We start from the raw sequence: 13,187 nt of genomic DNA, 5'->3' as shown, positions 1-13,187 counted from the left end.
GTTTCATGTATGGCACACCGGAAGTGAACTTTCAAAACAGTTATGAAGCGACACCTCGTGGAGGACCCCAATACTGCAATAGAAACCGCAGGGAGGTTGACTTTCAAAATCCGGAGGCGATTGTAGTTCAAGTAAAAGTGAGAATCTTTTGAAAACACGAAAATGACGGCGGAAGGACCATTTTTTCCTGGTAAAATGTTGCAATTGCAAAATTATTACTCCCTGCTATTCTAAGAAACTCGTTATGCTTAAGGGGGCGAGTTGCTGTACTAAGTTCGAAAGTGCATGCTTGCCTTTATGTTAGCTCTTGCGACAGCTTGCTTATTACGAATGACTTGTTAAAAGACAGTTAGCTGATTGAAATAGACCAATTTGTTCGTTCTTTTAATGAAGAAAATGAGTTGTCTATGCTAATGAGCACCGTGTACTGCAAGCGAATGAACTAGTTAACGCTTTGAAGTTGAATGGTTCCGTTGTTATAGTCTACTAAAAGAGGGACATTTTGTCAGCGGTTCCACTGCACAATTTATTTATCGTTTACAACTACATTGCCATATTCGTAATGATCTGCATAATGCATTCAATTGACAGGGATTCAAAAAATCCCGTATGTGCCAGACGCTGGACCGCAAGATGTTTTGTGTTTCAAGCACTACAACGCTGCTGAAGTAGGTGTGAAAGGACCTGCAATGCATACAGCCGATGCATGTTCACGGAAATTACCCAGATAGCCAGCGACTCCGGGGCGGGTCTGTGCAGAGTCCGGCCCTGACTTCGGGCCATAATACTATACTGACATACTATATACTACATACTGACATGCTCACAGTGCACATCATTATAACTATGGAAGGAAATAAACTTCATACAGATTTGAATTGAAGAACACATCCGATTCAACGGATTTTAATATTTTTACTGAAATTAATACATTTGAATTTTTGAACTGTGAATTCAATTGGCCTATATTTGGATATATCCACTCGGAATTTTATGGTTTTGAATTCACAACAGTTGTGGCGCCAGGATTTCAATTTTGGATGGGCCAAAGTAATTCTGGCTCACTGGCTGGGCCCTTTATTTTCATAAATTAGGCTAACTGTTTGCACACCCCATTTCCTTTATTTCATTAATTTAAAGTAGGTTTTTAGAGCTTTCTCATGCCAGGTATGCACCGTTTGCCATTAAAGCTAAATTTGAGTAAGGATGGCTTAGGATGGCGAGGGATGAGGGAACGGGAGAGTATGTGTAGAAGTAATCTAAAATATCTTTGCTTAAATGCTAGTAAAAAAGTATAAAAGATACATTTTTAGAATTTGAGGCTGCTATGATTAGTGGGGGCTATGACATAGTTGGGATTACAGAGACATGGGTTGGGGAGAAGGATGGGGATGAATATAATATAGAGGGGTACAAACTCTTTACAAATTAGGTACAAATTAGGAATATTTAATTGCAACAGCTGACAAGGATGGGAATCTTGTTCCCAGCACATTCAACCCTGTAGACCAGTGGTGTCAAACTCGTGCCATGGAGGGCCGTGTGTATGCAGGTTTTCATTCCAGCCTCAGATCTTGATTATATAATTAGTTAAATTATTTGCTGAATTAGGGATGCAGGTTTGTGCACAATGGTGACCTGACGTCTATGGTGACCCGCATTGTCTAAATAAAAATTTTCTTATATTCTGTGCTTCAATGCAGTTAAACGCATATGGCTGAATGAGTAATTGGACTCAATTAAGGCAGCATTAATTGGTTGGAATGAAAACCTGCATACACACGGCCCTCCATGGCACGAGTTTGACACCACTGCTGTAGACATTGATGTACTTTGTTCTCACACTATTTTCTAAAATGGTTCAAAAGGCTCAGGCCTATACAAATCACACTGCACGCTACAATAAGGTTAACAGTTGCTCTCCTCAACTGCCAAAAAATGACAGAAAGCACTGAACCTGGGGGAAATGGCAAAAACTGGGAAAGTCACCAAACTTCCAAAAATGGCAAATATTACGGAATTATGCGATGAAGTTTCCAGTTAATAACCAGAGACCTGAGCCACCTGCGGCAGATACATACAACAACTCTTCTGGCAGAATGGTGAGTGGAGCCTGTTATGTATTCACATATCACGCAATATGTAACTTGTCAGTCAAGTTTTATTGTCTGTCAGAGAGCATTTGACCTGGCGTCACTCCAGTGCTTTTATATAATATAAATTAATATTTGCCTTGGCTGAATTCATAGACTTAAAAACACTGTTGCTGTCTGTCCAAAGCACAAGGGCAGGCAGACTGACAAGCCCAGTGGTAGAGCCAGTCATCACTTGCAATGATCTGACTTGAATGCTCCACAAAATGTGATGTGAGCACTTTATAAACGCATGAACCATCGTACTGTAAAATGTGATTTGGTGACATTAAAACAATAAACTGCTTGCCAACATTGAACACGTTTGTTAAAGGGCTCCCACTGCGCTAGGTTCTGGAGTTGCCTGCTTCAAATTTGCACCGGGAAGTTTTATTGTCAGTCAATTGCTAGAACGATATAATATACACTCTTGAAATTGACTGATAGACAGAAGTTGACCAGCTACGAAATTGTGTGACACATGGATAGATAATACAATGGCCTGCACTTTACGGTTTGCTTGCTAACATTTGAGTGTTGCTGTGTCTGCTTCAGGTGGCTCAAGTGTCAGGCTATCAACAATGTGCATTGTCCCTTTTCACAGAGATCAATGTGTTCTTAAATTCAACTATTTTTTTCTTCCATATATGACGGACTTCACAAAATACACAGGACATTGTTAACCCATTTAACATTCGTAGACCAGTAGAATATGTGTAAACGGCTTAATTTCTGTGGGGAAAATGTCATTTGTTCAAGAAATCCTAATCAACTACAGTATCTAGCCTAAATGATGGTGCAGGTGCTGCTGGGAAAGAAGATGGAGGACTGGCTGAGATTCTCTGTGTGTTACTGGCACTCCTTCTGTGGAACAGGTGAGATTCATAGTAAAATCCTGTTAACCATTAGTGCCAGTGGCTGGGTGTACTTCAGAATATTGTTTTTCATCACAAGACACCAGATACACTAGCCTTTGTCAGCTAGCTGCTCAAAATATCAATTTTCTGTCAATGAAAATCACCCTGTATTTTGCATGAACTTTAGAATTTTTGCATAATATTACTCCAGAAGATATTCTACTGGAGTCAAGACTCGAAGGCAAGGAAATCTACCTCAGGGAGTTAATTGAGGGAGGACCTAGGTGCCACCATTTGAGTTGTGTACTGTTATGTATTTTATTGTTATAGTAAATTACTCACACCATATATTCTGGTTCTAGTTTAGTACAAGTCAGCATACAGTACCATGAAAAAGTATTTGCCCCGATCCTGATTTCCTCTTTAATTGCACATTTTTCACACTTAATGGTTTCAGATCTTTATACAAAATGTAATATTAGACAAAGGAAAACTGAGTAAACACAAAACACATTTTTAAAAATAATTATTTCATTTATTTAATGCAAAAAATTATCAAACACCCATATCACCCAAGTGAGAAAGTAATTGCCCATTTATTTACTCAATCAATCAATTAACCAAATTTAAATGATAATTTGATCCAACTGATTAAACACACCAGGCTTGATTGCAGCCAGCCCTGTTCAATCTAAACTTAATTCATATTAACACTTCCCATCAGAGTGAAGTAGTCAGCACAGAATCTCTACAAGCACACTATGCCACAACCAAAGGAAATTCCAGAAGAGTTGAGGAAATAGTTGTTGAAATATATCAGTCTGGAAAGGGTTACAAAGCCATTTCTAAGGCTCTGGGACTCTACCGAACCACGGCGAGAGCCATTACCTCCAAATGGAGAACACTTGAAACAATGGTGAATCTTCCCAGGAGTGGCTGGCCTGTCAAAATGATCCCCAAGCCTTTTGGGATAATGTTCTATGGACAGGTGAGTCATAAGTAGAACTCTTTGGATGACATGGGTCCCATTATGTCTGGCTTAAAGCAAATACAACATTTCACAGTAAGAACATCATACCAACAGTCAAAACACGGCCATAGTGTGATTGTGTGGGGATACTTTGCTGCCTCGTGACCTGGACGATGTGCCATTATTCAAGGAACCATGAATTCTGCTCTGTACCAGAAAATTATTAAGAAGAACGTTAAATCATCTGCCCATGAGCTGAAGCTGAAGCATAATTTGGTTATGCAGCAAGACCACTGAACTGTCATTTAGCAAGACAATGATCTCCAACAAAAGCAAGTCCATAACTGAATGGCTGAAAAGAAACAAGGCAGGACCTTAAACAAAAGTAGTTCATGCTTGAAAACCTATCAATTCGTCTGGATTATAGCAGTTCTGCAAAGAAGCGTGGGCTCAAAATTCTCCGAAGTGAGGTGAAAGACTGATATCAAATTATAGGAAGCATTTGGTTGTAGTTATTGCTGCTAAAGCTATGAAGTTTAAGGGGACAATTGCTTTTTTTGCACAGGTGATATGGGTGTTTGATAACTTTTTTCATTAAATGAAATCATTTTTAAAATGTATTTTGTTTTTACTCAGGTACCCTTTGTCTAATATTACATTTTGTCTAAAGATCTGAAACCATTCAGTGTGACATATGCAATAATCTTTAATTTTCTTGCACTATGTCTAAGTGCAGTGCTTGCGTCCCTGGCAACATTGTTCACGTCTGCTTACTTTTTGTCTGACTGGAGGTTTAAATGCTACATCCACTAGGGGGCATATCAGGGTTTCTCTTCAAACATCCTTCCTGGCTTCCTGGCATCTGTCACGTCACTAGACATAAAATGTATACTGCCTCCGCTGTTTATGCGGGTATTGCACCTTGCAGACGCGTAGGGTTAATTTTTTGAGGACATGCACAAAGAACGCTCTTAATAACTACTGGATACGAGTAACAGCAAGTGCGCATACGTGTTCGCGTATTTTAAATCAAGTATATTTCCAGTCTTATTAGTTTTGCATTTGGTTTTGCATATGCTAATGGTCTTAGTAAATCAGGTTCTTAGCGCTTTTTGATATTATACTAACGCTTGTTGGTTTGGGAATGTTTTTGGCCAAGAATGTTCACATCTCTTGTGATTTTAATTATGTTCTCCTACTTCTTGTAAGTCCATCTGGATAAGACCGTCTGATAAATGAAATCAATGTAATGCAATGATAATGACATCTGACACATGTTGGTTTGTTGTACGTCCACTCTTCTGATTATCTAAGATACACATTACCAAACACCAAGCAGACATCAGACCTGAAGATCTACTGTAGCTGTATATGCTTGAATTAGTCCTCTAATGGCAAATGCATTTTGGTCCCACTCCTCCAGGTTCTGATCCGTTTGGGTTCTCAACCCTGCTGAGGCCTTGGAATGATGGTGGAACCCCCATGGACATGGCCAAGAAGAGGCTACATGCTGCTTTTGAGTTCTTCACCAAATTAGGTGTAAGTGAGCTCTGAATCTTCCTTTTTTAAGGAAGGGTCAGTTTGATTCTCAGTAGAAACCAAAACCTGGGACTGTAGGTGAAGACAAGCGTTTTCCAATATTTAGCATTTTTTTATACGTTGCTTTTGAGACCTCGTACATCAGCAGGTAAAATAACATTACTGAATGCTTTTACATTCTGTTTTTATGTCACTGTGTTTCATTCCATGGCAGGTGAAATACTACACCTTTCATGACAGGTAGGGATCATACCTTGGTCATTCTGTGCTGTTGATTTCTTCTGTGTCAATTCTGTTATTGTTAGTACACTGCTGACAGCAGCTTTGTGGAGTAGTTCCAGTCAAAAGGCCTGATCACCAAAACTCTAAATTCTAAACCCATATGCTGGCTACAATATAGCTATCAAGCCTTCCATGGCTTTAATACCAGCTCAGCTCACCAGTCCAGCTCCCAAATTATGTCATGTAGCAGCTAACTTTAAAAAAAGACATCACTGAGCTAGCTAAGTAGTTTGGTGTATGTAGCTATGTGCCATAATTATTCAGTTTAGCAAGTGTTCACAAAGTATGTTGTGCTGTGTTTCTAGGCTATTTTGCTCCAATTTCATGATAGAAAACATACAGTGAGACTATTTTGACCCATGATTGAGTTGTGTGAGCAACAGCAAACTTGACTTGAAGGAGAGGGACTGTGAGTGTCTCGTTGCTACTGTAGGTCTTATACGGTTTGGGCTATTTGCTGGATTCATGAAGTAATGTTTCCACTGCATTGTAAACTCATGTTTATTATGCGATAGTAATGATTGTTTTCCAGATATTAGTCTGACCTTGATGTGTTGACTGGGAAACAGCATCTCTCTGGCTTAATAACCTTTCATTTTTATTTATTTTTTTTTTAGATGTTTTGCATTCAAAATGATTGATTGCATACATCGAGAGATCTCTAACAAAAAAGTTGACGCTCCTGTTTTAGTTTTTGTCAAGTTGCCATGGTACAGTGTAAACAGGATAATCCACTCTGAGGTGTGTGGTTATATGATTTTAATGTGCTTTGCATTGGATGATTTTTTGTCTATATGTCATGCATTATATAACCACACTTCAGGGTGGATTGTGTTTTATGTATAAAGCATGCTGTAATTAGCCTTGAGAGGCATTGGTCTCCATTACAGTTGCTGAATTTTCAGGGGATGTTGCATGAACCAGGGTTTTTTAGGGATTGTTTATTGTTCTATCAGGGATATGGCCCCAGAAGGGAGAACTCTGGAAGAGTCCAACAGGAATCTAGATGAAATCACTGACTTGGCTCTTCAGCTTCAGAAAGAAATGGGGGTCAAAGTGCTGTGGGTCACCTGCAACCTCTTCGCCCACCCAAGGTATCAGGTTTCTGAATAAGCCCCGGAACTCAATAATCCATATTTACGGAGTGACTGTGGTCTTCTCAACTTTAAACTGGTGTATTAAATATCTGCTCATCTCAATTGGACTTGGTAAAATAAGTTTAAAAAGTACATGCTTTCATAGCCTGTAATCTAGCCTTTCAGTGAGGTTATTTTCCCTTGATAAACTTTTGAGAGACATTTTCAACTGCAATAATATCTCTTAACAGGTACATGAATGGAGCTTCTACAAACCCCGATTTCCATGTGTTGGCCTTTGCTGCAGCCCAGGTTAAGAAAGGTCTGGAGATAGCCAAGAAGCTTGGAGCAGAGAACTTTGGTAAGTACTGACTGTCAGTGGGCTCTTCTAGAGCAGTGGTGACAGACTTCTAGCCTGAGATGTGCATGTTAGGTGCGCTCCTGCAGTTGCCCTTGACCAAGGCACTGGCCTCAGAACTGTAGTTGGTCCCCAGGCGCTGCACTGTGGCTGCCCACTGCTCCTAAGTAACAAGGATGGGTTAAATGCAGACAAATTACACCACGGGGTTCAATACAGTACATCTTAACTTATGTGTACTATGAGCTCCCAGTATACTGCCCACCACTGCACTAGGGCAGTGATTCCTAAATTTACAGAGCCCAGGACCCACTTAATGAACAAACATGTCTTGTAACCCACGGTTTATTAAAATGTACTCTAATACTCATACAGTAGGTGCGGCAATGTAGTACTATGGGTAAGGAACTGGTCTTGTAACCTAAAAATCACAGGTTTGATTTGTGTAAGTCGCTCTGGATAACAGTGTCTGCTAAATTTCTGTAATGTAATGCAGTATGTTGCAACAGAATATTATGGTATCTCAAAACAACTGCACGTACAGCGTATATTACCAGTGTAGAGTGTAATTTGAGTAATCTAAATGTCAATGGAAAGGGCAAGATATATCCTACAGTTGGTTATTTATTTTCATATTTATCGTATGACCCACCCCAGCCTCTCTCAGGACTCACCGGTTAGTCCTAACCTGAAGTTGGGCAACCACTACTTTAGAGTCTGCTGTAGTATAGCTCACCAAGCACAGATGTTTTATTGACTCTTCACATGGTACATCTTGATGATTCTTATTGTTCCCGATCCAGTTTTCTGGGGTGGCAGGGAGGGTTTCCTGTCTCTGCTCAACACCGATGTAGCAGCCGAACTGAAGCACATGGCAAACTTTTTCAGAATGGCCGTGGGTGAGTACCAATGAAGATGTGTGAGGTTGCGCGCCTTTATAAGATTTCGCCACCAATGGCTCTCCCTTAATTCATCATTTTGTTGCGTTGTAGCGTACAAAGAGAAGATCGGCTTGAAATGCCAGTTTCTCATCGAACCCAAGCCCAAAGAGCCATGCAAACATCAGTATGATTATGGTAAGGGTAGAGTAGAGGAAGAGTATACCAAATGGGAATGCTGAATTATGCACATCTGGACCTAGCTGAATTGCTCTATGACTACACATGTAACAGATGCAGGAAAAAGATGTGCTAGATTAGCCCCAAAATCCCACCGAAGAGTGGTTTTGAGACTTATTATTTTGAATATTATTTTAACTGGAAAATGCTACACTATTTATTAAATATTTGTTTTCCAATCCTCTCTCTTGTTGGCTGTTGCCAGACGCCATGAGTGTCATAGGGTTTCTGAAACACTTTGGACTGGACGGCCACTTCAAGCTGAACATCGAGCCCAACCACACAACTCTGGCTGGCCATTCCTACGAGCATGACATTGTCATGGCCTCAGCGTTCGTAGAATGAATTCTTCCTCCATTTGCATTTCTCCTCTTTCTTTTAGAAAAGCTGGAAACATTTCCACTTTTGAATGATGTGTCTGCAGGTTTGGCATGCTGGGCTCTGTAGACTCCAACACGGGGTCCCCTGATCTGGGCTGGGACACTGACCAGTTCCCCATGGACATCCGAAACACCACCGTGGTGATGAAGGTGAGCGAAGATGTGCGTGTGCGTGTAGGCATGTGTCTGTGTGTCTGGACAGTGCATGATGGCATTGTAGGATGTAGTAGCTAAGGAACTGAGCCTGCAAGTCAGGCACTGCAAGTTCAATTCCCTAGGTGCCATTACTGATGTAACTTTGAGGAAAGTGTTTAAGCTGAATTGCTTCATAATACGTCTGGCTGTACAAAACTGTATATTTATAAAACTACATAGTATAAACTGTATAATATGTAAGTAAAAATGAAGCTATGAATTGCTTCATAATACGTCTGGCTGTACAAAACTGTATATTTATAAAACTACATAGTATAAACTGTATAATATGTAAGTAAAAATGAAGCTATTTTGTCTGTGGGTAATTTATTATTGAAACTAATATTTAGTCCCTTGATTTGTTAACAGTGAGACCTTTGTAAAATGAATGCAGTCATTTACATGACTGGGTACAAATCTTCTGTGTGATTAAGTGAAATCTCAGTGAAAAGTAAATGTGCTTTCCATCAAGGCACCTTCATGTTTGTGTCCATCCCCGATCAGACTGTTATTGAACAAGGTGGCCTGCAGCTTGGAGGCCTGAACTTTGATGCCAAGGTGCGCCGAGAGTCCACAGACCTGGAAGACCTGTTCATTGCCCACATCGGAGCCATGGACGCCTTTGCACGTGGCCTGCGAAATGCCGTCAGGATCATTGAGGAAGGAGTGCTGAACAAGATGGTGAAGGTATGGCATAACTAAGGAACACAGGATAATGTGTAGCATTGTTGCTTTTGTAGGAATAAAAATTAATGTTCTACATTTGGAGCATGCTTTAACACAGGCAGCTGTATTAAACACGCATGCTCTCACACACACACTCACATACACACACACACACACACTCTCTCTCTCTCTCTCACACACACACACACCCTCATATACTGTATATTTTGAGGAGTTCAGAGGGTTCAGCTGTGCCGTGTGTGTTGTACAGGAGCGCTACAGGTCGTTCAGCAGTGGCCTCGGTAAGATGCTGGAGGATGGAAGTTCTTCTTTGGAAGAAATGGAGGTATGAAAGTAGTGCATGTCCATATTATTTATATATTGTGTTTGCTCTCCTAATCAGATGTTTCTTACAAAATATCAAGAAGAGAACTGCTCCTCAGCAGAAATGTCCATTTATTTCTTAAAGTGTAACTTCCTTATTGATAGGAGTTCATCAAACAACATGGGGATCCAAAAGTTACCTCAGGGAAGCAAGAGAAATATGAGTCCATCTTTAACCACTACTTGTGAAGCCTGAGGCGGAGGATCCTCTTTATATGGAATTGTTTTTCAGTAACTAGAGTGAGAATAACCCTAGTAAATTTTGCCTCATAATTAGGCTCTGTAGTGCTTCTTTTGCATTATTATCAGCCATGCTCAAGGGGCTTTTGAGTTCACTTTTCAGTCAGTGAATTGCTCAATAGTTTTAAAATGAGGATTGTTAATTTTTTTTTTTTAAATTTAATTAGGTATTACTGCCATTAGCTTGTTTATTTGCAGCATTATTTAGCACCATAGTCACAGTTATAGCAGACTGTATTTTTTAGTAAATTGCATGAATTAATTTTTTTCAAAAATATTTTGAAGTTCTGCTGCAAATAAGTAAGTAAATAATAAAAATAAAAAAACTGGAGAAAGCTTTAGGACATCTTAGTGACTGTTTACATTTTGTTACAGTAATATTACTAAATGTACCGTATTTAACTGGTGGAAATTTGCATTTTTCTATTGTGAGGGGCAATTAAAAATGCCTCCAAGATAAAAATGTATTTGGTAAAGAGAAATGTACAGTTTTCTTATGATGACCGTGTTTAAATGTTTTCCCTTGGTGAAAACTAATAGTCTATCCCAATTCAGGGATATTCATGTTGGTTTATGGGTGTGATTGTGAAATCAGCTATGAAGGTGTTAATGTGTAATCAGACTAAATTGTAAATGTAAATGCGATTAAAAATTCTCATGCGAATAAATTTAGTGTTAGTTGAATATATTTATATAATTGAGTGCAGACACAATGCAGTCCATAAGTATTTGGACAGTGACACAATTTTAGTTGTTTTGGCTCTGTACTGCAGCACATTGTATTTGAAATGAAACAATGGATATGAGGTTAAAGTGACTGCCAGCTTTAATTTGGTTATTTGCTGTACATCCATAGAGAATTATGTAGGAACTGCAGCCCTTTTTATATATAGTCCCCCGGCTCCCCCCAATTTTGGAGAATTTGGTGCTCTGCTGTGTCTTGACAGCTCTGTGTTGCGTCATTAGTTCATGTACAAGAAAGCTAGCAAAAGGTCTAGAGTTGATTCTAGGTGTGGGATTTGCATTTGGGGTCTGCTGCTGTTGACTCTGTACATAAGAACCAAATACTACCATAAACAGAAGACTACACCAGAATAGCCTCGGAGAGTTTATTACAAGATGCAAACCACTGGTAGGCCTCAAGAACAGAACAGCCAGGCTGGAGTTTGCTAAAATAGTAAAAAACTAGAGTTCTGGAACAAAGTCTTCTGGACAGATGAGGTGAGTATTAACCTGTACCAAAGCGATGAACAGAGAAAAGTGGATGAAGAAATGCACTGCTCATGATCCAAATCAACCGCCTCATCTATGAAACATGATAAAGGTATTGTTGTGGTTTGGGCATGTATGGCTGCCACTGGAACTCGCTCACTTGTCTTCATTGATGATGTGACTGCTGACAGCAGCAACAGGATGAATTCTAAAGTGTACAGGAGCATCTGTATCCAACCAAATGCCTCAAAACTCATTGTATGGAACTTGACCTTGCAGCAGGGCAATGACTTCATACAAAATTTGAAATTATCTGATACCAGCTGCTTTGTGTTCCAAAAGTAAATCTAGTGAGGAGTTGTGAAGCAGCCTTTTCTTTTATGCCCCCTAACTCTGGAACACTTTGCCCTTAGAAAATAAAAATGCACCATCAATTTGCATCTTTGATAGAAAGATGAAAGCACAGTTTTAAAACCTTTTTCTTTTAAGGTTTATTTGGTTGTTCTAGTATTAGTTTTCCATTATGTCTGTTTCTAATTTCCGTGTATTTTATTATTACTCCTGTTCATTTTATCATTATTTTCCTATTTTATTTAGATTTATTTCTTTCTTTCTTTCTATTATGTCTGTATATGTATGTGTTGCCCAGTATATGTTCTTTCTATGTGAAGAACTTTGGATTACAATCATTGTATGAAGATGTGCTTTATGAATGGTTATTTATTTCAAATGATGTTAATTTGTCTGTTGGAAAACATGGGAGCCACAGTTTACCCTTCTGAGGTGTCTCACATTGTAGTGGGCCAGTTGCAGATAACATTGATTGTTTACCACCACACCCAGTTAAATTGACCTTTTAATCACACCCTTTGTGCTACATCCTCTACCCCCTTGCCCAGTCAAAAGCCGCGTTTCCACCAAAAGTACCCGGAAAAGTACCCAGGAACTACTTTTCAAGGAACTAAAAGGTTCCTTCAGCCCATTGTTGTCTGTGTTTTCACCGCGGTCTAAAGTCCTGCGAAGATTAGGCAAATTAGCCCACTGACGTATGAAAAAGCAACGTTGTCGTTGGTCCATCTGTCCTATGATTTCTTCTGTAACCCCATACTCCCACCGATATTTAATCCAGGATAGGTCTGGATGCTGTAGAAGGACAGAGTTCCTGCCCTGTGATCTAGGTACACTCCTATTCTGGAGGAGGGGGGGGACAGGGATTTTTGTGCTCTCGTTATTGTGCCAGAAACAGTAACTTGAGGGAGAGCAGAATAAACTCCAGGACTTGTTACATCTAAGTGCACAGTCTACACACTCTCCGTTCCTGCTGATCTCTTAATGCGAGACTGCTATATCAACACCTTTGTTCCAGCTCTTGGGGCCCGCAGTCAAATCTCTTTGGATGATCAGGATATGCCTGGATCTCTCCGGGAGGGAGGGAGGGAGGGAGAGAGAGAGAGAGAGAGGGAGAGAGGGAGAGAGGGAGGGAGAGAGAGAGAGAGAGAGAGAGAGATTTGAGATTTAAAAAGCCCTTTTATTGGGACATTTTCCAAACTTAAAGAAATTACTATACTTCAAAATAAAAAAAAACAATAGACAAGGAACATAAAGAGAAAGACTATCAAAAAACTAACCACAGGCAGAAAAGAAAAAAGAGAGAAAGAGAGAGATCAATTTCAATGCTTTCTGTTCTCATTGTAAGAGACCATGACTATGTTCCTGACTGCATGAGTCATACACTCACTCAGATATGTCGGTGGCTCAGGAGGAGTCCCAGAAGCACC

At 39.8% G+C, this 13,187-nt stretch overlaps 1 protein-coding gene across 2 annotated transcripts; it reads left to right on the top strand.

Moving 5' to 3' along the window:
• The first annotated feature begins 43 nt into the window (after positions 1-43).
• On the top strand, positions 44-10,865 carry LOC118232201 (xylose isomerase-like). 2 transcript variants are annotated; one of them, XM_035427353.1, is made up of 14 exons: positions 44-190; positions 592-668; positions 2,935-3,007; positions 5,383-5,498; positions 5,713-5,738; positions 6,737-6,874; positions 7,108-7,217; positions 8,018-8,113; positions 8,207-8,290; positions 8,538-8,664; positions 8,757-8,862; positions 9,412-9,594; positions 9,845-9,919; positions 10,063-10,865. In XM_035427353.1, the coding sequence occupies exons 1-14, from the start codon at positions 163-165 to the stop codon at positions 10,144-10,146; spliced, it is 1,323 nt and encodes a 440-aa protein (XP_035283244.1). In that variant the 5' UTR covers positions 44-162; the 3' UTR covers positions 10,147-10,865. The 2 variants fall into 2 exon arrangements, with proteins under 2 accessions (XP_035283244.1, XP_035283992.1); XM_035428101.1 differs by lacking the exons at positions 44-190; positions 592-668 and adding an exon at positions 1,825-2,102.
• Positions 10,866-13,187: the final 2,322 nt, after the last annotated feature.

Source organism: Anguilla anguilla, chromosome 1 (genome assembly GCF_013347855.1).
Source record: "Anguilla anguilla isolate fAngAng1 chromosome 1, fAngAng1.pri, whole genome shotgun sequence".
Lineage (NCBI taxonomy): Eukaryota > Metazoa > Chordata > Actinopteri > Anguilliformes > Anguillidae > Anguilla > Anguilla anguilla.
The sequence above is the reverse complement of the archived record's forward strand: the minus strand, read 5'-3'. Positions and strand labels throughout refer to the sequence as shown.

What these genes read in the sequence shown, in the direction of transcription:
- LOC118232201 (XM_035427353.1), top strand. Translation starts at nt 163, where the DNA reads ATGACGGCGGAAGGACCATTTTTTCCTG. An exon ending in GGAAGGACCATTTTTTCCTG is followed by an intron (nt 191 to 591) that starts GTAAAATGTTGC and finishes TTCAATTGACAG; the next exon opens with GGATTCAAAAAATCCCGTAT. An exon ending in AGTTCTTCACCAAATTAGGT is followed by an intron (nt 5,499 to 5,712) that starts GTAAGTGAGCTC and finishes ATTCCATGGCAG; the next exon opens with GTGAAATACTACACCTTTCA.